Here is a 23,682-nt window from a genome sequence, read left to right on the forward strand (position 1 = left end):
TCAGAATGACTTTAAACACAAGTGGCAAAAACACAATGAAAATCAGTGCAACCTTGAGATTATTCTCAGCCTTTATGTGTGTGTGTCTCTCTCTCTCATCTCTATTTGGTCTCCAAGCAACCCAGGAAGCTGTAGGTAATTATACGGAAGATATTGATCTGTAGGTTTTGGCTCCCTTCTCTTTCTCATCTCCCCGTACCTCTCTCTCTCTTAATTTCTATTCAATTCCCAATTTTAATTTCCTTTTAATCTTCTTTGAAAAACACAAGATAGCCGCTATAGAAGGTGGCTTTACTTTACTTTTTGTCATGCAAAGCGACAGTATCATGTGTCTGACAGCGCAGGACTCTGTGAAATCTGGACTCTGAACTCAATCATCATTGGATTGTTCAGCCAAAGGCATGCAGTGTAATGCGCTAATGCTTATTACCATGACAACGTGACAGGAAAAGTTACACGGCAGCCATCTTAAAGTGACATTTTGGCTTTGAGAGTTACACCAGTGACTCTACGTCTGTTAGGCTGGTGATAAATGACCAGCATTAGACAGGTGATTTACAGTCTAATTTCCCCATCTGCACTTAATGATGAGAATCGTAATAACCTTCTAATTGTGTGCGTGTGTTTGTGTGTCAACAGGCAATGTTCAGCAGGATGTGATATGACATGTAGCTGTTGCTCTGGAGTCAGTTGTTTGCTTTTGTTTGTTGACTGTCGGCTATCATTGCCTGTCTTTTGTTTTGGGTACCTGCAGCAGAGCCTGGAGTGTATGCGTGTGTGTCTGTATGTGTGTGTGTGTGTGTGTGTGTGTACTCGTACACACACTGTTATCTTTGTGAGGACCAATTTGAGTTTTAGACCTTGGGTGTGAGAACATTTTTTGAGAGTGAGAACATTTTGGCCGGTCCTGAGTTTCGGACAGATGTTTAAAGGAGTGTTTGAGGGTTCTGGTTGAGGGACTTGGTTTTCAGGTTCAGGTTAGAATTAGGTTTAGGTTGGGATTAGAGTTAGGTATTTAGTTGTGATGGTTAAGGTTAGGGTAAGGAGCTAGGGAATGCATTATGTCAATGAGGGTCCTCACAAGTACAGAAACACAAAAGTGTGTGTGTGTGTGTATGTGTGTGTGTGTGTGAGTGAGTGACAGGCGGTGGTCTTTCTTGCCACATGCTGTCACACTTTTGTTGCTAAAAATATTCTTGTACATTCGACTGCGTGAACCTCTTTTACTTTTTCTCCATCCGGCCTGTCTTATTGCTTCAGCACACACACACACACACTCTTTCTCTCTCTCTCTCTCTCTCTCTCTCGCTCTGTCAGGGTTTAATTTATGTTGATCCCATCTGTCAGGAAAAGCTGACATCACACACCGGTTATTTATATACGTATGTGTGTTTATGTGTGTGTGTGTGTGTGTGTGTGCTCCTGATGACATCCCATTGTGTCCCTCACCTCAGACTGTATCATCGCCACAGTGACTGTATCGTTCACACACTCTCTTTTCTTTATCTTTGTTCTCCCTTCTCTTCATTTCTCTCAGTCTCCTGTAATGCCACATGAAGTCCCTGCACCAGTGTATCACAGCGGATTGTGTTTTCATTCAGCTTTTTATGAACAAACATTCTTTCATTGTTAGGATAAAGCAGCAGGAACACGCAGTAAAGACAGAAACGTTCTTTGTGCTCACCAACACTGGAGCTCTTTCAGTGCAAGGTCACAGATATTTTATATATTCAGTGATCATTACATGTGCTTATATATGTGTAAAATACCAAATATATAACACTCATTGTTAACACCTTTCTGTACAGGAAGTAATAGTCTTTCGATTGCTAAAACGAATGAATTCAATGTGATGCTGGTTGAAATACTTCAGGAATGTGACTGTCAGCGGTGGAAAGTAACAAAGTAGATTTACTGTAGTAAGTAAGTAAAATTATTAAGTACTATACTACAATTTTGAGGTTCTTGTACTTAATTTCTATTTTATGGTACTTTAAACTACATTTCAGTGGGAAATATTGTACTTTACTACGTTTATCTGACAGCTGTACTCATTTCTTTCTGCTACAGGTAGGTCTCGCTGACAGACATGCTTATATGCAAACTTCATTGTGCCATGAATGAGTATTTTCACCGAACCAACAGCAAATCCAGAGTGTTGAAGTGAGATGTGGTGGCCTTTAATCATTTGTATTCATTAACATGATTGTTGCTGATCATCAAGAGATGCCCCATCTCCTGCCTGATTCTATGCAGCAAGGTCCTCCAAAATCTAATCAGACCATCTCCTCTGTGGTGTGAGTATAAAGCCTTTGTCATGAGCTTTCATTGAGTAATTTTGCTCGCAAGATTGCGTATGTACACACACACACGCACACACACATATGAAGTAGCATGGAGGGTGGCAGGACATCAAAATACAAATATGGGTCTGAAACTATTTAAAGAAAAACTGGGTGATGATGTTACCGCACTGACGTCATTTGAGGTGTGGTTCTGGGGCAGGAGGTCACTTTATCTAGAAATGTCCAGGAAGTCTAACAAAGTAAGAGCATTGGGAGTTAAACTTGCCACCTACAGTCTGGTCTTGTTCATCATATACTTTTCCTCAAGTGTGTTTCATTTCAGCATTGACCCCAGACAGTAGCCGTCTGAGAGGTTTGATTTGGTACATAACTCCATAACTGACTACACTGTGGTTTAGCTGACAGAAAAGTTGAGTTGAGATACTTCAGACACCATCTCACTGAGCTGTTCTCAAGAGTGCAATCACCAATTAGATTAAACAATTCCTCATTTTGCTGCAGTCTACCAAGAGCAATAAAAACCTGGCTTTGGAAACCACTGTGAAACATTTTCGGATTTCAGAGAATGTGAAAAAGAGAGAAGAGCCACATCTGCTGGTCACAGAGGTACATCACACACTAAACTGCAAATAAAGGGCAGCTGAAGTAGAGACTGTCGCTAATTTACACAGAAATAAAAGAAAGTGATGTTATTTTTTAACTAATTCACAAAATCCTGTTTTACTCATGCTTGTCTAAAGAGTTCAATTTGATTGTTTGTGCCGGACTATCAAGCCTTTGATCAACAAAGAGAAAATAAATATCCTATATGATTTTTTAATAAAATATCGGAAAACATTTTAAGCACGTGATTTATTGGAAAATAGCTTATATCTAATCTTTCAATGCATCACTTGAAACCACATTAAAACAGGCAAAAGAACAGATAACAAAAAAGTTATTTTGCATTTATTTTTAAGCTAATAGAAAAATATTCTGTATAAAAGTAGAGAAAGCTGAAGATAGATTGCAGGTTACCACTACACCACCCCTTCTGCGTGGCTCAGCGAGCTTTAAAGTGTGGTGTTAAAACACACGTTGGGTCAGTTAGATTTTACACCCAGAGCTGTGTTGGTATGGTCCCACTCTTTGGCGGTGATGATATTCTGGACCCACGGCTCAGACGGGTTGGTACAGAGTTCAGCACCACTGATCATCGTAAACTGAAACAGAGACAAAGACTGTTGATGCCGTTTTCAGTGTCAGTTTTTGGTGACAGATACTCTTTTTCATTAAAAAATTAACACTGAGAGTCTGTTTCCAATAAATTTATATTAACATTTGAACTTATGTAGATACTGTGCATTTGTTACCATTTGTTGTTTATATGTACATCTATATTCATAAGTACATGCCTGTACATAATAACTATACAGTATGTTTAGGTTTAATAAACTTTGTGTAGCTTTGTTGTCTTTGTTTAGCAGCATGTGTATACGTGAATCTTCCTGTGTATGAATACATTCAAACCTGAGTCAATTTGTTTGTATAATTAAACATACATGGCCAATAAAGTTGATTGTGAACTTGTAAGGTTGAAGTTTAATAACAGGAGATAAGACACTCACATCACAGCTTTCTTTGAACACCGCGGGTCTGTGTATTTGTAGCTCACCACCCTCCTTATAGGCAACCTTTTGGGGTAAAACTGAAAACAGCAGTCATCTGGACCAGAGCTGTCTGGGAAACCAAGAAAGAAACAGAAATGTTATGGACATAAAGTGGTATTCAACACAAAACCATTACGTCAACATAAAGTTGTCTCATTTCACTTTGTACCCTTTAGAGAACACAGATAAGCTGCTGAAGAAGGCCGTGGTTTGGTTTGATTCTGATCTGATTCAACATTTTACTAAATAACAAAAACTATTAAATCATTTATTTAAGTGCTCTTAACTTACCAGTATTTATTAAAACACATACATCTACTGCAAATGTTTCATATTTTCATTCTTTTTAAATCGGTGACTGTTAATAATGCTTCATTTATGAGAAGCTTTCAGTCTTTTTCCCTCCCAAACTTTCAGAAATGAGACAGTATAAACCTTGTTATGCCGACTCCGTCTTTAATGAGCAGCTTTTGTTTATTTTCAACCCAATCTCTTTTTAAATGATGGAACCGTATTATTATGAATTATTTTGACCTTTTATCAGATGACACCTAATTGATCCTCAAGAGGGATATTTAGAAATGATTACAGAAACCTAAAGATAGATTTGCCCTTTAAGAGAATAAATCGGTGGAATGCAGTCAGCTTACTTTCAGATGCCACAATGGTGAGAGATGAGAAAAGCAAGATACAGGTCACCAGAATGATGGGCTTTCATCATCATCATCATCATCTTGATTGTTGTCTATCTGGCCTGCTTGCCTATCTTGTTGTCTTGAAGGTGTCTGTCTTCTTTCTGTCCGCTTCACTCACAGTCCCTCACTTTTATTATCCTGCTAGTCGTGTGTGTGTTTGTTTGTGTGTGTGCATGTGTGTGTGTGTGTGTGTGTGTGCGTGCGTGCGCATGTGTGAGCATGGGTTGCAGGTTCCATGACAAAATAAGACCATAACCTGAAACTGCCCAGCATGCAAACCAACTGCAGTCATGTGGTCAACACTTGTCAGTAAAAAGACAGGTAGCGGAAAGAAGAGTGAGGGTGGAGGACAGAGGACGTTGTGGGTGAGAGCAGATTCCGAAATTTAAAATATCACATCTATACCTCAGTCACTTTATGTGTGTTTGTGCAGTTTGCAGACGCCCTGTGGTTTCTCCCCCTGCTGCTGGTTCATGTGGTCTTTTAAAGGATATGGTTTAAAATAATGAAACATGATAAATGAGATGATATTATCTTTAATGTGAGTAATGTGTGTAAACATGTTGGCAAAAATAAGGTCTATTTTAAGAAGAAGTTACAAAGCCTGATTAAATTCTGTCCCTCTTCTCAAACTTTAAAGTACCCTGTACATAGAGCAGGTTAGGAACTCAACTTTTATTAGTTTTATTTTCAAATCTTCTTTCGTACTCATTGAAGCTCAAGGGGCCAAACAAAAAACTGTCTGTTCACAACATGTCTATGATCTGCTCTGTGACTGGTGAGTTTTATGACAATGGTTTTTTATTTACTGTATGTATATATATTTCCACAGCAGTTTTTGTGGAGTTAGCATGTGGAATGAAAAAAAAATCTGCATCTGTGGTGGATAACGAGGACAAAAGCTGCATTTACACATGAATCACACAGGCAATTTAAGAAAATTTAAGGGCATTTTCAACTATATTGACAATATTAATACTGACTACATTGTTTTTCTGTTTGAATCCTGAATTTAACCATGTGAGGATTTTGGGGTATAGGTTAGGGATATTGTGTATGTGTTTGTTTTTTGTATGAAAACATCATCTTAGAGATTTTTGACAGTCGAGAGAGGACAGGAAATGAGGGGTCAGCATCTTAACCTGTAAACCACAGGGACGCCTCTGTGCACCAGTTAAATTTGAATACAGTGAGACACACACTCGTAGAATCAGATGTACTCTAATAAAAATTGTTTCAATTTCTTAACCACATAGCATAACGCACATAACTTACCACAACTTACCATAGATGACAGTTGGTTCATTTGTGACAGAAATGTCTTCCTGTATGTCTGATTATCCAGAACCAATAAATTCACTACATAGTTTAATTCTTACCTAAATGTTTAGTGATTACACGTCCACTTCATGTTAAACTGTAGACTGGGCCTGAATGATCTGTGTCTGACCTCTAAGCTCAGTACAGATGTGGATGGTTTTGCATTTGTTACATTTAAGGTGTGTAATAGTTTTTTACTGTCTTGCAATCAGCATTCAGATCTTTTACTTTGTTACATATAAAAGTCCTGCATTCAAAATCTTACATAAGTAAAAGTAAAAAAGTATTAGCATAAAAATATACCTAAAATACTAATTAGTGATGTTAATGTGCACATCACTTTAATGTTGCAGCTGGTAAAGGTGGGGATAATTTGAACTGCTTTATATACTGCTGGGTATCTTAACATAATATACCATAATCTATTAGTTGATTTACATATTGTATTAATAATCTAAATCTGCAAAGTAGCTAGTAACTAAAGCTATCAAATAAATGTAGTGGAGTAAAAGAACAATATTTGTCTCCAAAATGAAGTGGAGTAGAAGTATAAAGTAGCATGAAATGGAAATACCTCAGACTTGTACTCAAGTACCGTACTTGAGTAAATGTACTTAGTTACATTCCACCACCGCTTGCAGTGTGCATTTAAATTTCACAGAATGGAATATATATGTGCAAAGTTACTTCTGCTACTAAAATACTGAGAAGAAAAACTTTAATATATTTTCTTCTGGTTATGAGTCATTGGTTGTAGATATACATTAAGGAGACATACATATTAATAAAACAGACACACAAACACAAAACCCCCGGAGGCTGACTACTGCGGAAATCCACCCTCTGCTAACTCACACTGAAACCTGTGGTTTGTAACAGAGGCAGGAGTATAATGCAACAAGACTGCACTTATACGGACATGTAATAACCAACAAAGTTGGGTAGGAGAGCTAAAAATTTAATAAAAAGTAGTATGAAGCCTTCTGTGGCTCACAAAGGATCGTTGCAAAGACTAGGAAATGTATTCAAATGACATCACCTGAGTAAATTAAGGTTTGGTTTGGAAGAAGTGACATGGAAAGTCCGCCTTCAAATTTGGGCGGTGCGGTGGGGTGTGGGTGGGAAGAGGAGGACGTTATTTGCCAGCATCACAGATCAAGGCTCACGGCAAATTAGCTAATCTTAGCTTCTGCGTTATATATAACGTATTAATGAGCTTTATGACTGCTGGTAGGTGGATTTTGTTACCGTTGGAGCCAGGCTATGGGTTTTCCTCTGCTTCCAGTCTTTATGCTGAGCTAAGCTAACTGGTGGCTGGCTGTAGCCTTATATTTAGCGTAAACATGAGAGTGGTAGTGGAGGGGCTCCTTGTCATGTTTCAGATGTCTATGAGTTGTTAGCAGTTCCACCAAAGAGAGATTTCCCCTCTAAACTTCTGATAGTTTCATTTAAATAATTGTTCAAGGCCCAAACAGGTTAAATGACCCATTATTTCACAAAAAAGCAAAGATTAGCAAAATCCTTTTTCTTCTTTCCTCCCTCATTAATTAATTATGTCACGACCCCTCAGATTTATCTTGGGACCCTTTGCTGGGGCCTGACCCCGAGGTTGGGAGCCATTGGAGTAAACTACCTAACTATCTATAAAGTAGTAGCTTCACATCAACTGTCTACAACATTCAAATGCTAACAATGCTTTTACTTTTGATACTTAAACTACATTTTGCTGATAATACTTCTGTATTTTTACTGAAGTAGGATTTTAATGAGGGACTTGTACTTCTAATGGAGTATTTTTACACTAACATGTTGGTACTTTTACCTATGTAAAGGATCTGAATACTTTGTGGTAGCTGTAAAACCTCAGGCTGCTTGCTTGTGTCCTTATTTCTTTCTGCTACAGGTAGGTCTCGCTGACAGACATGCTTATATGCAAATGTAATAGGACATCTCCAAGACTCCCTTCGTTGTGCCATGAATGAGTATTTTCACCGAACCAACAGTAAATCATGTTCATTGAGTAATTGTGCTCACAAGACTATGTATGTATACGTACACACACACACACACACACACAGACACGCATATGAAGTAGCATGGAGGGTGGCAGGACATCAAAATACAAATATGGGTCTGAAACTATTTAAAGAAAAACTGGGTGATGATGTCACCGCACTGACATCATTTGAGGTGTGGTTCTGGAGCAGGAGGTCACTTTATCTAGAAATGTCTAGGAAGTCTAACAAAGTAAGAGCACTGGGAGTTAAACTTGCCACCTACAGTCTGGTCTTGTTCATCATATACTTTTCCTCAAGTGTGTTTCATTTCAGCATTGACCCCAGACAGTAGCCATCTGAGAGGTTTGATTTGGTACATAACTCCATAACTGACTACACTGTGGTTTAGCTGACAGAAAAGTTGAGTTGAGATACTTCAGACACCATCTCACTGAGCTGTTCTCAAGAGTGCAATCACCAATTAGATTAAACAATTCCTCATTTTGCTGCAGTCTACCAAGAGCAATAAAAACCTGGCTTTGGAAACCACTGTGAAACATTTTCGGATTTCAGAGAATGTGAAAAGAGAGAAGAGCCACATCTGCTGGTCACAGAGGTACATCACACACTAAACTGCAAATAAAGGGCAGCTGAAGTAGAGATTGTCGCTAATTTACACAGAAATAAAAGAAAGTGATGTTATTTTTAACTAATTCACAAAATCCTGTTTTACTCATGCTTGTCTAAAGAGTTCAATTTGATTGTTTGTGCCGGACTATCAAGCCTTTGATCAACAAAGAGAAAATAAATATCCTATATGATTTTTAATAAAATATCGGAAAACATTTTAAGCACGTGATTTATTGGAAAATAGCTTATATCTAATCTTTCAATGCATCACTTGAAACCACATTAAAACAGGCAAAAGAACAGATAACAAAAAAAGTTATTTTGCATTTATTTTTAAGCTAATAGAAAAATATTCTGTATAAAAGTAGAGAAAGCTGAAGATAGATTGCAGGTTACCACTACACCACCCCTTCTGCGTGGCTCAGCGAGCTTTAAAGTGTGGTGTTAAAACACACGTTGGGTCAGTTAGATTTTACACCCAGAGCTGTGTTGGTATGGTCCCACTCTTTGGCGGTGATGATATTCTGGACCCACGGCTCAGACGGGTTGGTACAGAGTTCAGCACCACTGATCATCGTAAAACTGAAACAGAGACAAAGACTGTTGATGCCGTTTTCAGTGTCAGTTTTTGGTGACAGATACTCTTTTTCATTAAAAAATTAACACTGAGAGTCTGTTTCCAATAAATTTATATTAACATTTGAACTTATGTAGATACTGTGCATTTGTTACCATTTGTTGTTTATATGTGAATCTTCCTGTGTATGAATACACAGGAAGTATGTTTGTATAATTAAACATACATGGCCAATAAAGTTGATTGTGAACTTGTAAGGTTGAAGTTTAATAGCAGGAGATAAGACACTCACATCACAGCTTCCTTTGAACACCGCGGGTCTGTGTATCTGTACCTCACCACCCTCCTTATAGGCAACCTTTTGGGGTAAAACTGAAAACAGCAGTCATCTGGACCAGAGCTGGCTGGACCAGAGCTGCCTGGATCAGAGCTGCCTGGATCAGAGCTGACTGGATCAGAGCTGACTGGATCAGAGCTGACTGGATCAGAGCTGTCTGGGAAACCAAGAAAGAAACAGAAATGTTATGGACATAAAGTGGTATTCAACACAAAACCTTTACATCAACATAAAGTTGTCTCATTTCACTTTGTACCCTTTAGAGAACACAAATAAGCTGCTGAAGAAGGCCGTGGTTTGGTTTGATTCTGATCTGATTCAACATTTTGCTAAATAACAAAAACTATTAAATCATTTATTGCTCTTACTTTACAAGTATTCATTAAAATACATAAATCTACTGCCCTGGAGTGCCTCATTGTATCAGCAGCTGAAAAGGCAAACGGTCAGTTTCCTGTCCTCCACAGTGGATCTCTACGAGAGGGATTTTGACTTTGACAGTTTACGCACACAGCTTGATATGTTTTGATGTTCTGGATCACAGTTATATCCACGGGCACCGTGGATAATCCGCGGATAGGGTGGGCCGGATCATAAAAATGAACATTCTGATTAATAGTGGATGCGGGTAGGTGAAATAGGGTGACGCTCTCCCTATTAACATTTCCCCATTTACACACAAGGCACAGCAAAGTAACTTAATTGATTATTTAAATCTCTCATGATCAGTCAGGATCTAATGTTAATTAATATTCTGTGTTCTTCTACACATCCAAGAGGTCACACACAGTCCAGGTTCATACACTGAAACAGTTTGGAGTAAAGAACACATCACTGTCACTAGTTAAATAGTAAAACATTTGAGCCTCAGTAGTTAACTAGTAAGGTCAAAAAAGTATTTAACTAGTTAACTAGTGGACATTTTGGCTCTTACTAGTTAAAGTTGGTGTATACGATTCTGGAGAAATCCAATACCATAACAAATACCAAAAGGCCTTAACTACAAGGTATAAGGTGGATTGATTAATCATTTAACAACACAGGGTTGTATAATGATAATAACAATTTGAGTTGTATTTCCCTTTACTGCTGCTACTCAAAAACAAATGTTATATACAAAAATTGTATACAGTAGATGAGTGAATAAATAATAAGTCATAGAAATAAAAATATTTTACATGGTGGTAATAACATCAACGAGCTGATTGGCACATGTTCTTAGTACACGGCCAGGGATGTTATCAGGCCCAGCAACTTTACTTATATTCACTCTCAGCAGGATTCTTCTCACATCCGCTGTGGATACTGACAATGGCCGGCCTTCTGGACGCAGAGTAGACTTTATAGCTGACTCTTTGTTGGGGAGATCAAAATGAGCATAAAATGTGTTAAGGTCAGCTGGTAATGTGGCCTCACACATGATGAAGGCGCTCCTGCTTTTGTAGCCTGTGATGTTTTTGATCACCTGCCACATATCTTTGGTGCTGTTGGTGATGAGGTCTCTCTCCAGTCTCTCCTGATGTCTCAACTTTGCCTCTTTGATGCCAGCTTTCAGTCTTGCTCTGGCGGTGTTCCTTGTCTCCTGACCGAAAAGCAGCTTTTTTGGCTCTGAGTAGAGCCCTCACCTCTCCATTCATCCAGGCTTTCTGGTTGGGGAATGATTTTATTGTCTTTGTGATCACCACATCATCAACACATTTGCTGATGTATGATGTCACTGATGATGTATGTATTCCTCAAGGTTGATGTGGTTCCCCTGGACGCCGGCATCTCTGAACATGAGCCAGTCTGTGCACTCAAAACAGTCCTGTAGAGCTGTAGCTTCATCTGTCCACACTTTAACTGTTTTTACTGATGGTTTGACCATTTTATCAGCTAGGTGTAAGTAGACAGTAGAAGCAGGGAAATATGGTCTAACTGACTAAAATGGGGGTGAGGGAGGGCTTTGTAGCGGCCAGGAATGTTCGTGTACACATGGTCCAGTGTATTTGTTCCCCTGGTGGGTATGCGGACATGCTGGTGGAATTTAGGTAAAATAGTTCTGAGGTCTGTTTGATTAAAATCACCAGCTACAATAAAAATTTACATATTTTGCCTTGTGACTACTGATGACCTCATACAGTTCCTGTAATGCATTTTTTGAATTTGCATCTGGAGAAACAGCAGCAACAAAAACACTGGTGGTTCTCTGGGCAGATAATATGGTTGACATTTTACCAATAAAAATTCCACATCTGGCAAACATTGTCCATATACTTTGACTGTGTTTGAGCAACTAGCATTATTTATGTAAACACAGACTCTGCCACCTCTCGTCTTACTCGAGTCTTGTGTTCTGTCAGTGTGGAACACGCTCCGCCCGTCGAGTGCAATAGCTTGATCCAGGATATTGTGGTGGAACAAGGTCTCAGCAAAGATGAGGGCACAGCAGTCTCTGATTTCCTTTTTGCTGAGTCTTATCTCATCCATTTTATTTTCCTGAGACCGGACGTTAGCCAGGAGTAGGCTGGGTAGTGGAATAGCCTTAGGTCCAACCTGGGTTAGTCTAGCTCTTATTCCAGCTCTTTTTCCTCTCTTCCTGGTTCGATCACAAAGCTTGCGATAACATTTGGCTCGGCTGGTCTTGTTGTCTGGACAGGAGCTGCTGTGAGCAGTGATCATCTCAAGGTCCACTGCACTTAATCCAATCCCTGCACTTCCTTTTCCGATGTTGATGAGTGTATTACTGTCATAAGTAATACGTGCTTCAGTAATGAAGGCGAGAAGATAACAAATTAAAACAAAAATGTAGCAAAGTTTGAGGGAGGTATTGGCAGCCACATCTACATGTGCCATCTTTGTCACGGTGACCTAGTTAACTAGTCAGCATTTTGGCCTTCACTAGTGTAACTAGTTAACATTTTGACATTCACTTGTTCAACTAGTAAACATTTTGAGCCTCAATAGTTAACTAGTAAGGTCAAAAGAGACTTTAACTAGTTCAACTAGTGAGCATTTTGGACCTCGCTAGCTATTATTTAAGTTAAAATGTCTCTCACTAGTGTAACTAGTAGATATTGTGGATCTCACTAGTTAACTAGTAAAGATTTTGAGCCTCACTAGTAAGACTTTCAACATTACTAGTACAGTCCAGTGTGCCACTAGTGAGACCAAATGTCCAACTAGTGCTGACAAAGACTGAACTAGTGGAGGAAACCAACGTCTGATATCAAGGATATTGAATAAATGCTCAAAGGGCTTTCTGTACATCTACTTCTGCTACTACTACTACTCAGACTGTCCTTACCAGAAAATGTCCACATAGGTTGTGCAAGCAGCTTATTACAACTCATGTTTACGTTTATTGTAGGATGCAACCTCTAGTGGTCGTGGTAATTATGACAGGAGCAAAGGAGGAAGTCAGGTGACTTAGTATAAAGAACGAGAAAGTCTGCTTCTGGAGGAGGTGGGCTGGATGGATGGATGGCACAAACAAACAAAGGACTTGCCTTAAAGGTAGGGTATGTAATTCTAATCCAATACACATCTTTTTGTCAAAGTAGCAGGAGAGTTGTGAGTATCGCTGTCTGGAGCTGGTTTGCTGGCTCTGGGAAACAGTCTCGTCCTCTCTGGCTGTTAGCTTTGCAGCAGCACAGTTGCTGCTGCTGCTGCTTAGTGGCAGAATGGTTAATTGAATGTGGTACAAAACCACATGGTGTGGGGTTTGTATCTGGCTGTATTCCTTTTAGAATAGTTTTTTTTCCAAACTGCATACAGTTCCACATGTTAGATTGGATGATTGATTACACCTGCAGCAGTGTCTGATTTGTTTTAAGATGTGTTTAACACACATCTCCTTTTTAACTGTCAATGATTTCAATTACCATTATGGTCAGTAGCAGAGTGGTTAGAGTACATGGTGCGAGTTAACACACTCTGTGGCAACGGTTTGAATCCTGATGCTGGAAAGCTTAGGTAAGGGGCAAGAATCAGCAGAGATTTCTATAGGAGTGGAGCGCCGTATCATTGGACTGTCACACCAACCTCTAATGACACGGAGAAAGAAATTGGGCATGATTTGTGCCAGTGAAAGTTGCAAGGCTAGTAGCTAACGTTACACCACACACCATAGTCCTACCTCAGAAGTTTTCCCCCACTATTTGTCAACATGCCTCTTGTCGAAATGAGCGCCATGGCATCTATAATGAGACCGAAGCTCCGTGCGGAGCCGGGATATGTTCAAACAAGTGTTTTGTACTAAACGCTGTTGTAGGCAAAAGAAGGATGGGCAGTCTTTTCATTGCTGGTTGATTCTGTGTTTGCAAAGGTTCTCTTGAAGCTGCGTGCTGAAGATATTGAGATTGAGTGTGCGGGGGCTGCGCAGTGTGTGCACATGCACAGAGTGTGCGGGGGCTGCGCAGTGTGTGCACATGCACAAGCAGTGATTGACACTGCGTTAGAGACTCCTGGCTCTTATCGGTTGTTTTAGTTCGGGTTCGGATTATTGCAAATTACATTAGGAGTACTAGGAGGAGCCAGAGCAACCTGATTTTTTTCACAGATTATTTCATGTACTACTGTCAGGAATATAGTGACAATTTCAGCAAATGCCAAAAAGTTACTCTAACTTTAATGTGAATCATTATAAAGAATCTGATGTTTTTGCTTACCATAAAGGGCTTGAATCCCATGCCTGTCATCATCTGGCAGCCTGTATCCGCTTGTGTTGACGTATTTATAAATGGGGTACATTAGTGCATGTCTGTCCCTGGAGTGATCCAGGCCCAGAGCGTGGCCAAACTCATGAGCCGCCACCAGCAATAGGTTCACACCTCAACAAAACAATTACTAATCAGATGTATTTTATTTTATTTACAGTACATTTGCTTTTTCATGCAGGTATTTATTTTCATCAATGGGCAAATTCATGTGATTTACAGCATTAGAGAAAATAGGCTACTTGTTGAAAAGGAAGTAAAAACTAAATCATTAGGGCAATTCTGCTGAATATATATAGGCTTCATTTCTTCCTCACACTCAGAACTGAACTGCTATACATGGGACTGCACAGATTATATACTTCTTCCCCAGTACACAGGGCAGCTTCAGCTTTACTAAAACGTAGAATATATTTACCTCCTTGGGTGAGAGTCCAGGTTTCATCATCATCGAAGTGTGTGTCCCCTCCCTCATCCTCTCCAGGAGCGTAAGCATGAGCCAAAACTCCACCCTGTCCGTCAAAAGACTGAAAGTCCCCATGATCTGCAATAGTTTCAGGGTGTAAGTCTATAATTGAATGCAGAGAAAATGATTCCCATAGCTGGCATCACTAATGTAGCCATGTTTAAGGGCATTGTCTGTCTGTTTGTCAGTCAGTCCACCACTTTGTCTCACAGAGCCGCTAGTATGGCTGTAGAGTCTTGTCTTGTTATTTTATTTACCAGTAGATGTTTAGGATGTGTTTAAATACCTCTTGTTTAATCCAGACTCACATTTGACCGTGAAGAGGATCATGATGTCCGCAGTATCGTTGTAGATCTGTTTAAAGTCCAATGGGATCACATCGCTGTAGAGCTGGAAGGCCTGAGCAATGGTTGCATCCACCTGTCTCTGGGTCAGATCTGGAGTATACTGAGTGATCCTGTTCAAATAATATTATATACTCTATGTTGTTATCATAATCATCTTTGGGTGATGTTTATATATTTAACCACCAAACATAAAATTATGTGACAAAAGTATTGACAATATTAACATGTATGTGACGTCCAGTTACCTGTATGTAATCAGCCTTTTCCCCCATTTGGGTTTAAAAGGAAAGTGTTCATATCGGTTGATGTCTGGCACACCACACCTAGGTGCCTTCACCACCTCAACAGTCTCCTCATTCAAGACACCAGTCACCTGGTGATCAGATGATATCACAAACAAAACCAAGTGAGGTTAGAACAATGTTAACATTTTGCCATTTGCCATATGATTTCTAGTATAAATCCTTTGTCAGAGTTGAAGTTATTAGCATTAATAATTCCAATGATTACAAAAAGGCAAGCTTAAGTAAAATCTTTCATTCACTGTAATTACCTCCAGGCCAAAGAAAGCCTGCATGGCCTGTAGATCCTGGCTGAAGGAGTTCTCAGTGATGCTTCGCATTGAGGAGTTTTTCATCCCAACATCAGCATAGAACTGAAAAGGTATCCTGATACCAGGAGAAGAAAGATGATTTTATTAGGCAAGTGATTATATATGCTTCCTCTAGGCAATATTATTAGGAAACACTACATAAACTTTCATTGCTATGCAGATGATACCCAATTATCAATCAAGCCAGATGAAACTAACCAGTTAACTAAACTTCAAGCATTCCTTAAGGACATAAAGACCTGGATGACCTGCAACTTTCTGATGTTAAACTCAGACAAAACTGAAGTTATTGTACTTGGTCCCAAATACCTCCGAGACACATTATCTAAAGATATAGTTACTCTAGATGGCATTGTCCTGGCCTCCAGCAGCACCGAACGGAACCTCGGTGTTATCTTTGATCAGGATTTTTTCGTATCCATTGCAAAAATCAGGTACATCCTGTCTCAAAATGATGCCGAAAAATTAGTGCATGCATTTGTTAGTTCTAGGTTGGACTACTGCGATTCCTTATTATCCGGCTGCCTGACTAAGTCCTTTAAGACTCTCCAGTTTATCCAGAATGCTGCGGCACCTGTACTGACAAGAACTGGGAAAAGAGATTGTATTTCTCCAATATTAGCTTCTCTGTACTGGCTCCCTGTAAAATCCAGAATAGAATTTATAATCCTTCTCCTCACCTACAAAGCTCTTAATGGTCTGGCACCATCGTATCTTAAAGATCGCATAATACCGTATTATCTGACTAGAACACTGTGCTCCCAGGATGCAGGGTTACTTATGATTCCTAGAATGTCCAAAAGTAGAATGGGAGCCAGAGTCTTCAGTTATCAAGCTCCTCTCCTGTGGAATCAGATCCCAGTTTGGGTTCGGGAGGCAGACACCATCTCCACATTTAAGAGTAGGCTTAAGACTTTCCTCTTTGATAAAGCTTATAGTTAGGGCTGGCTTGGGTGAGTCCTGAACCATCCCTTAGTTATGCTGCTATAGGCCTAGACTGCTGGGAGACTTCCCATGATGCACCTCTTTCCTCTTTCCTTCTCTCCCTCTCCATCTGTATGCATTTTTATCCCATTACTGCATGTTACTAACTCGACATCTTCTCTCTCCTGTAGTTTTGTGCTTTCTCTCATCTCTCCTTCTGTTGCTTTCAGCAGGTATTTCTGCCTCTGCAGAGACTGGATCTGTGGTTGTGGGCCACCTGCTGCCCTGGTGTTCCTGCTCGACATCTGCTACTACAGTTGTTATTGGCTCTGTTACTAATACTGACATTATTTTTCCTATAGCTGGCATTCCTATTATTATTAATTTATTAATATTAACACTACAATTACTATTCTACTATTAAAATAATAATAATAATTATAGGTGGTATTTGCATTGTGCCTCTCTCTCTCTCTCTCTCTCTCTCTCTCTCTCAAAACCTAACACGGCAGCGGCGGACGGCCGCCCACCATTGAGCCTGGTTCTGTCCAAGGTTTCTGCCTCTTAAAGGAAGTTTTTTCTTGCCACTGTCACCAAATGCTTGCTCATGGTGGGATTTGTTGGGTCTCTGTAAATAATATTATAAAGAGTACGGTTTAGACCTGCTCTATAGGAAAAGTGCAATGAGATAACTTCTGTTATGAATTGGCGCTATATAAATATAATTGAATTTAATTGAATGTTTAATTCCATCAGATTATGGCAGTGCTTATTTCCTATTTACACAATCTGAATTCAAAGAGTTCACTCATTTTGCAACCTGTCTCACCTATGACTTTCCTAATCACTTCAGTGGCTTTAAATGCAAGATGTTCTCCTGTATTCACCTGCGTAGTCCAGACAGTTCCTAGTTGCTAATATTTATGCAGAATATGTACTGCATTACCTCAACCAGGTCTTCGTCCTCTGGGGAAACTGTTGGAGCAATGGTAGGTGCTGCGTGACACAGGGCTAAACAACCCAGCAGCACAATCCAAAAATCAGCGAGAGACATCTTGTTAAAATGTTTTCTTCTCTCCATCCACTCTCCTCTTATGAAGGCAGCATTGACAACCTGAGGTATGTATTGTTCTGATAAAAGCTGAATAAGAGTACGCAGAGTCCTCTTATGCATTCCAGTTTAGACAAGCCCCTGTGCCAGAGGGGGTAAACAGAGCCCCTCTGATAACACAGTGGGAGGAGTTTAACTTCACTGATGAAGCATTTGTGAAGCAGTTTAATTGTGTTTTGTTCTATTCTCACCTTAGTGTTTCTTATAACAAGATGTTTTCATGTGTTTCATTCCACCTTTAGGATTTACCTTCTGATATGTTTGTATCATTTGTCACATGCACACAGTGTAGTAAACTAGGCAAGAGTACTGAGCAAATTAAAACAGGGAGGACAAAATACAAAACTGTTACCTCAACAGCGAACAACTAGAAGATAGGATGTTGTTTTCAGTATTCTTGCTCTTGTGCTTTTTAACCTTTGATGTACAGTGACCATAGTTCAGCTTGGTGGGTAAACATGAGTTTGGTGTGGGCAGTTAACTCATGTCACATGACTTTATTTCTAGACACTGAAGTCCACTGACTGAGGCTGGAGCTACCTCTTGTTGCTGTTTTGGGACACCAGTGTTGCCAAAGTTGCCTTGCACAGATTTAAACAATAACAATAATAATAATAATAATAAAACTTTATTTATAGAGCACTTATCAAAACAGAGTACAAAGTGCTTCACAACAAGAGATATAAAATACCACAGTGAATGATGAAATATAAAGAAATAATATACATAAAATACACAAAAGCAATAAAATAAACAGTAAAATAAATAGCCAGTTCAGGTAAAATCAGGATATGCTTTCAGATAAAAATGTGTTAAACGAAGACAACCTAATTTCTTCGGGCAAGTTGTTCCAGAGCCTCGGGGCCCTGATAGCAAAAGCTCTGTCCCCCTTAGTTTTCATCCTGGACTCAGGAGCAGACAGGAGACCCCTGCCCGAAGATCTCAAACTACGTGAGGGTTCATAAGGGATTACAAGGTCTAAAATATAATCTGGGGCCAGGCCATGAAGAGCCTTAAAAGTAATCAACAAGATCTTAAAATCTATCCTAAAACCAACAGGGAGCCAATGTAAAGAGGCTTAAACAGGTGTTATGTGGTCGTACTTCTTGGTCCCATCGCGATGCGGATCAAAACACCAACAACGATTCCTCCCAACAGAGGGTGGTGTCAAGTTGATTTAACAACGGCGAAATAAGTTTTGAGATTCCCTCCTCTTCTTCGTAGATAACTATGCCTTATATTATAATGGTACATTCCAACGTGTAGATGAGTTGTTACAAAAAGCCTTCTCACAGGAAAGACGTGAAGACGTGATACAACTGGAGTTGAGGGGTGAGCAACTGCATGGTAACGTCTCAGTCATCTTACAGACCGATGATCACAAATCTGTCTGGTTTTGAAAATCTCCTGCTTCGCATCGTACAATCCAACTTGACCGTTATGTCAGCCAATGAACTAAAACTGATTGAGCAGGGTGGCTGCAGTAAAAGAATGTTGGAAAAAATGTTAAACAGCAAAATTGTTAAAAAGAAAAAGCACTTTCTGTACGTCGTACAAAACCCTGACATTCAATTGTGTTTTGCCATCTGTTTGGTTCATCTGATGCATCCCAATCTCACCGATATAGAAGCTGTTGAGCGCGGTACAGAGATACAGAATGGGGTGGGTTTGACCTGGTCCGGTTGACGGCTTTGTTTATCAACAGCGTGGCTTATCACCTCTGAGGCAATGTTTTAGGTGGCCAATTTAAGATGAGGCCTAGCGATGGCAAAACCTTTTTTCATCAAAGGTGATACAAAATGAAATAATCTTGAGAATATAGACCCTATGCCTCTCCCATACATGACAGGTGCCCCATAAAAACCTGGGAGAGCACCCCGTTTAATTTTCATAATAACTCACAAATTGGTGAGGATCAAGCTTCTGCTGGTGCATCATGTTTTCACGGAGGAGGTAAAGCTTTTTGAAGATCAAAAATGGAGCTTCAGAATAGTTCTCCCGAAGGTAAAGTTCACAGGCATGTTTTGATCCATCTTTAATTCTATCTGAATGTTTTCAATGTATTTCTTGATCACAGGTACATAATAGGCGGGGTTAAAATACTTTGTGACGATGTCATCGTACATGCCTTGTATATCGATGGTTACCAAGAGCGGAGCGTTAGCGTTGCCAACAAGCTGATGTCGCACTACGTCACTATAGTTGTAGAGGTGATAAACGCCTGCCTTTATGTCTGCTGGATAGGGAGCCATCCTGTCCTCGAACTTGAACAATTTTCCCGGTTCGAAGCCCAACATGTAAGCCGTGGGCGGGAAAAATGTAGATAATATTGACTTCCCACCCAAAATTCTAATCTCTTTTGAATGGCGCTAAAGTATATAAATACATCAGTGTCAACTTTTCTAAGAAAGGAGTCCAGCTATTGTCAGCACGTTCGTTTATTTGCAAAAGAAAAGTCTGGAGAGAAGCTATTCCTTAATTTGGCATTAATTAAAACATTGCAGGATCAAAACATATCTTGTACAAGGATATTTTCTACTCAGAAAACCACAGTCAGCAAGCTGTTAGTCTGTTTTCAACATTCTAAAAAAGAATCCTCTCCTTAGCATTACACATAGTTTTAAATGAGAGTGTGCAACTATCTGATTTCTACGGTTTCTACAGAGGTGGTGGTTTAGACTGAGCTCTCCCTTCGTTGGTGCACAGGCTGGTCCCAGCCTCTTGGCACACGATTCCACCCTTTGTGTGGAGACAGCGCCCTAGTGGAGGATTCCTACACTTCCTCTGTTTCTAAGTTGTTCTAAGTCTCTGCTTCGTTCCTCACAACTGCTACTTCTCCTCTCAGGGCCATTATAATACATACTGTCTTCAATACATGATGTTCTTTCTGATATCCCTGTTTCTTTGTATAAATGTAAGCCTGTTTGCAACAGCTAATCAACTTTCCCTTGCAGTCAGCAAGTCTGCAGGACAACACTTTGAATTGTTAAACCTCATGCCCTGCGTGTGTGTATGTGTGTACAAAAGTTTCAACATGGTATTAATATAATAGTCTAATAATTTAAGTTTTTGATTCTCACACTCTCTCACACCCTGAGGTGATTCAGGGTAGTGTAATAACACCCTCTAAACCTTTGACGGTAGACCTCACCCTCCAAGTCTGGGTCTACGTTGATAACTGTTAAATAATTAATAATTATTTAATAATAAATAATTAAGCCCGTCATTGTGTTCGGCCAAGGCCTGCATACCGCAAAGATCTGTCTGAAACTAATTTAAAGGTCGTTATACAAAAACCTTTCTGACAAAATGTATCCTGGTAGGTATAAGCGTCCTACTCAGATAAAAAACCTTTGACTTGTTCGACGTTGACTTTTTCCAACGTTTCATCCTCCACAGCTCTGCTGAGTTGATCCACTTCTCCAAAAATACCCGGATGAGATGTGTCATAATACACTTTTTTCATGAAACGTTTCTCAGACATGCTTCCTGCTGCCCACTCTGGGTTTTTTTTTAAACAACAGTGAGACACAAGTTTCTTTATACCAGTTTATTTTGATTATTAGCTTTCATCAAAATACCCGATAGGAAAAATCATTCTATATATCTATCTTCACTACACAAGTTCTCATCATCTTTGCAATGTACTTAAAGTCTGTGTAAAGGAAATTCAGAAATTTGTTTACACATTATAAATGTTAGAAATGTATTGCTTAAAACATGTTACAAAGACTGTTAACTATGTCGTACTGAATTGTGGAGTTAGAGCGTTATACAGTTTTTCACCATTTTTGTGTTCAGGATTTTTTGGGCGGGGCTGAAATCATGGCTCGATGATGCACTAGAGCCACCAAGCATGGCCCCTCCCTTAACACTATATAATAACTATAATAACTAGAGTGCATTAGTATCAGTGATTTGCCCGCTCAATAGCGAGTTACAGTTATGGCCATTAGTTACAGCCTAGCCAGTTTGCTGGCTAGCTATGTCTTTGTCCCGCCAATGCATATTTCCTGGATGCGAGAATTTACAAAACAGCTCGGTCTCCTTATTTAAATTTCCAAAGAATGATGAGATTAAGAAGAGGTGGATTTTGTGAAGAGCCACCTTGATGGAGAGCTGAGGATCACCACCAACACCTGCCTCTGCAGTGAACATTTTTCACCTGATAGTTTTACAAACTTTCATCAGAGACAACTGGGATTCACTGATAATCCGCAGTTACCGGTGAATGGGGCCGAACCGACTATCTCCCGCCGAGGACTTAGTAGAGTTACTGTGGACTACCTACTATAGTTATAACATAAGCACACAAGACAATTTATTGCCCATGATGTCACCAGGACAGGTGGATGAAAGCCTGGGTGGGAGATAGTCGGTCAGGACCGACTATTTCCCACCCCGGCCTTCATCTCAGGATTTTAGATGGTGTAACGTTAGCCTAACATAATTTTCATGTAAACTAGCTAATGTTACTGCATGTAATGTTAATCCACCGGAAAATACACTGCTAATCCAATAATGATGGGTAATATTTTATGTGCATCAATATAGCTATGGCAAGGAATTATATGTAGATCGGGATGGCAAACATTGACCAAGGGAGACGTGCCTTCCCGGGAGGGTGTAAAATTAGCTAAACAAAAGTAGGTGATTATTTTGCTTTGGAATGTCGAATTAAGAACCTTCCAGCCACATTGGCAGGTAAAGTTAGTATTTAATAGGGAAAAGTAGAAGAAAAGAAAATGCACCAGACCATCAGCCGCGAAGTGAAAATATTCAATCAATTGAGACAGAGAGAGAAAGACATGGAGAGAGAGAGTTTAATTTAACTTGCCCAAAGCAGGTTAAAAATTTGAGTTATCATGTAATTTTATGCATGCATACATGTTTTAGTCATTTCAAAACTAAAGCTACTCCTCAGCTGTTATTATCCCCCACAATGGAAAAGGGAGGTGGGTTATGAATAATTGGAAAAATGGTATCCATTTTTACCAGGTCTTTTGTTTATATGTATCAGTATGTTTTACTCATTAGACAAGTAATTACAACTGTTACCTGTTTACAAAGCAGTCCCTTCCAACCACAAGAGAGACAGAGTGCCAATGTGACAACATGCTGAAAGTCACCAGAGAAGTTGGATGTCAGACGGACTGCTTTGTGGGGAAAAGGACTGTGGCCACACAATTGTCTAAAAGAACACTAATCAACAGAAGGAATACAGGTTGAGAAGTCAAGTTCTTAGTTTGTCTTTGTGAATGTCTGTGATGGTAACAGACCGATTCTAGGTATGCACAATATAGTTGTTCAAAGAAAACACTACTGTCACACTCATGGAATGCACCTCACTGATGTTACTGCTGTGGTAAGAACCTAAACCCTTTCATTAGTCACTGAAGACAGACAGTAAGCGTTAAATTTAGACTTTCAGTACGCTAACGTTCTGAAGACAGAATGTAATGCATCCTGTATGAAATCTTGCAACTGAAATGGTTGAAGTACAGACATTTTTTGAACAAGTCTGTTCTATTTACATAGCTCCACCTCTCTTTCACATATAAACACTATACATAAAGAACTCTTATTACTATCTTTATTTCGTGGTATTTTATTTCTCTTGTTGTGAAGCACTTTGTTTTGATAAGTGCTCTATAAATAAAGTTTTATTATTATTATTATTTATTATTTGCATATACATTATCCAGGTTCTTAAGCTACGGTAGCCACGAGGAGTGTTGCTGTGGGCAACACCACATCCAAGATTCTTCCGCTCTGTTCTTCAACTCCACTTAAGCGGAAAGCAGTATCACCTAATAGGCCAGAACACATATTTATTATTGCTTTACACAGACATTACTCACTCTATATTTAATCAGCTGATCCAAAACATCAATTAATTGACAGATGACTACATTTTCTTCTACATAAGTGACAAGTTTTCTACAGTAATTATCAATTTTCACTTAATTTTCACTTCCCTTTCAAAAGTCCACAGCTGCTTCCATCACCTCGT

At 39.4% G+C, this 23,682-nt stretch overlaps 1 protein-coding gene and 2 long non-coding RNA genes across 5 annotated transcripts; 1 reads left to right on the top strand and 2 right to left on the bottom strand.

Annotated features, from left to right (window-relative positions):
• Positions 1-49: 49 nt before the first annotated feature.
• On the top strand, positions 50-3,508 carry LOC122863587. The gene is made up of 2 exons (XR_006375043.1): positions 50-1,923; positions 2,071-3,508. It is a non-coding gene; the product is annotated as an uncharacterized LOC122863587 (long non-coding RNA).
• LOC122863586 lies at positions 3,239-5,021 on the bottom strand. The gene is made up of 2 exons (XR_006375042.1): positions 4,606-5,021; positions 3,239-4,025 (listed from the first exon to the last, which is right to left on the bottom strand). It is a non-coding gene; the product is annotated as an uncharacterized LOC122863586 (long non-coding RNA).
• A 3,787-nt stretch (positions 5,022-8,808) lies between these two features.
• On the bottom strand, positions 8,809-17,751 carry LOC122863585 (collagenase 3-like). Of its 3 annotated transcripts, none has more exons than XM_044170195.1 (8): positions 17,505-17,750; positions 15,575-15,690; positions 15,267-15,394; positions 14,983-15,131; positions 14,627-14,752; positions 14,161-14,322; positions 9,467-9,653; positions 8,809-9,179 (listed from the first exon to the last, which is right to left on the bottom strand). In XM_044170195.1, the coding sequence occupies exons 2-8, from the start codon at positions 15,656-15,658 to the stop codon at positions 9,059-9,061; spliced, it is 957 nt and encodes a 318-aa protein (XP_044026130.1). In that variant the 5' UTR covers positions 15,659-15,690; positions 17,505-17,750; the 3' UTR covers positions 8,809-9,058. The 3 variants fall into 3 exon arrangements, with proteins under 3 accessions (XP_044026130.1, XP_044026129.1, XP_044026131.1); XM_044170194.1 differs by having other exon boundaries at positions 9,467-9,668; positions 17,505-17,749; XM_044170196.1 differs by lacking the exon at positions 14,161-14,322 and having other exon boundaries at positions 9,467-9,668; positions 17,505-17,751.
• Positions 17,752-23,682: the final 5,931 nt, after the last annotated feature.

Source organism: Siniperca chuatsi, linkage group LG16, assembly GCF_020085105.1.
Source record: "Siniperca chuatsi isolate FFG_IHB_CAS linkage group LG16, ASM2008510v1, whole genome shotgun sequence".
In the NCBI taxonomy this organism is placed as follows: Eukaryota; Metazoa; Chordata; class Actinopteri; order Centrarchiformes; family Sinipercidae; genus Siniperca; species Siniperca chuatsi.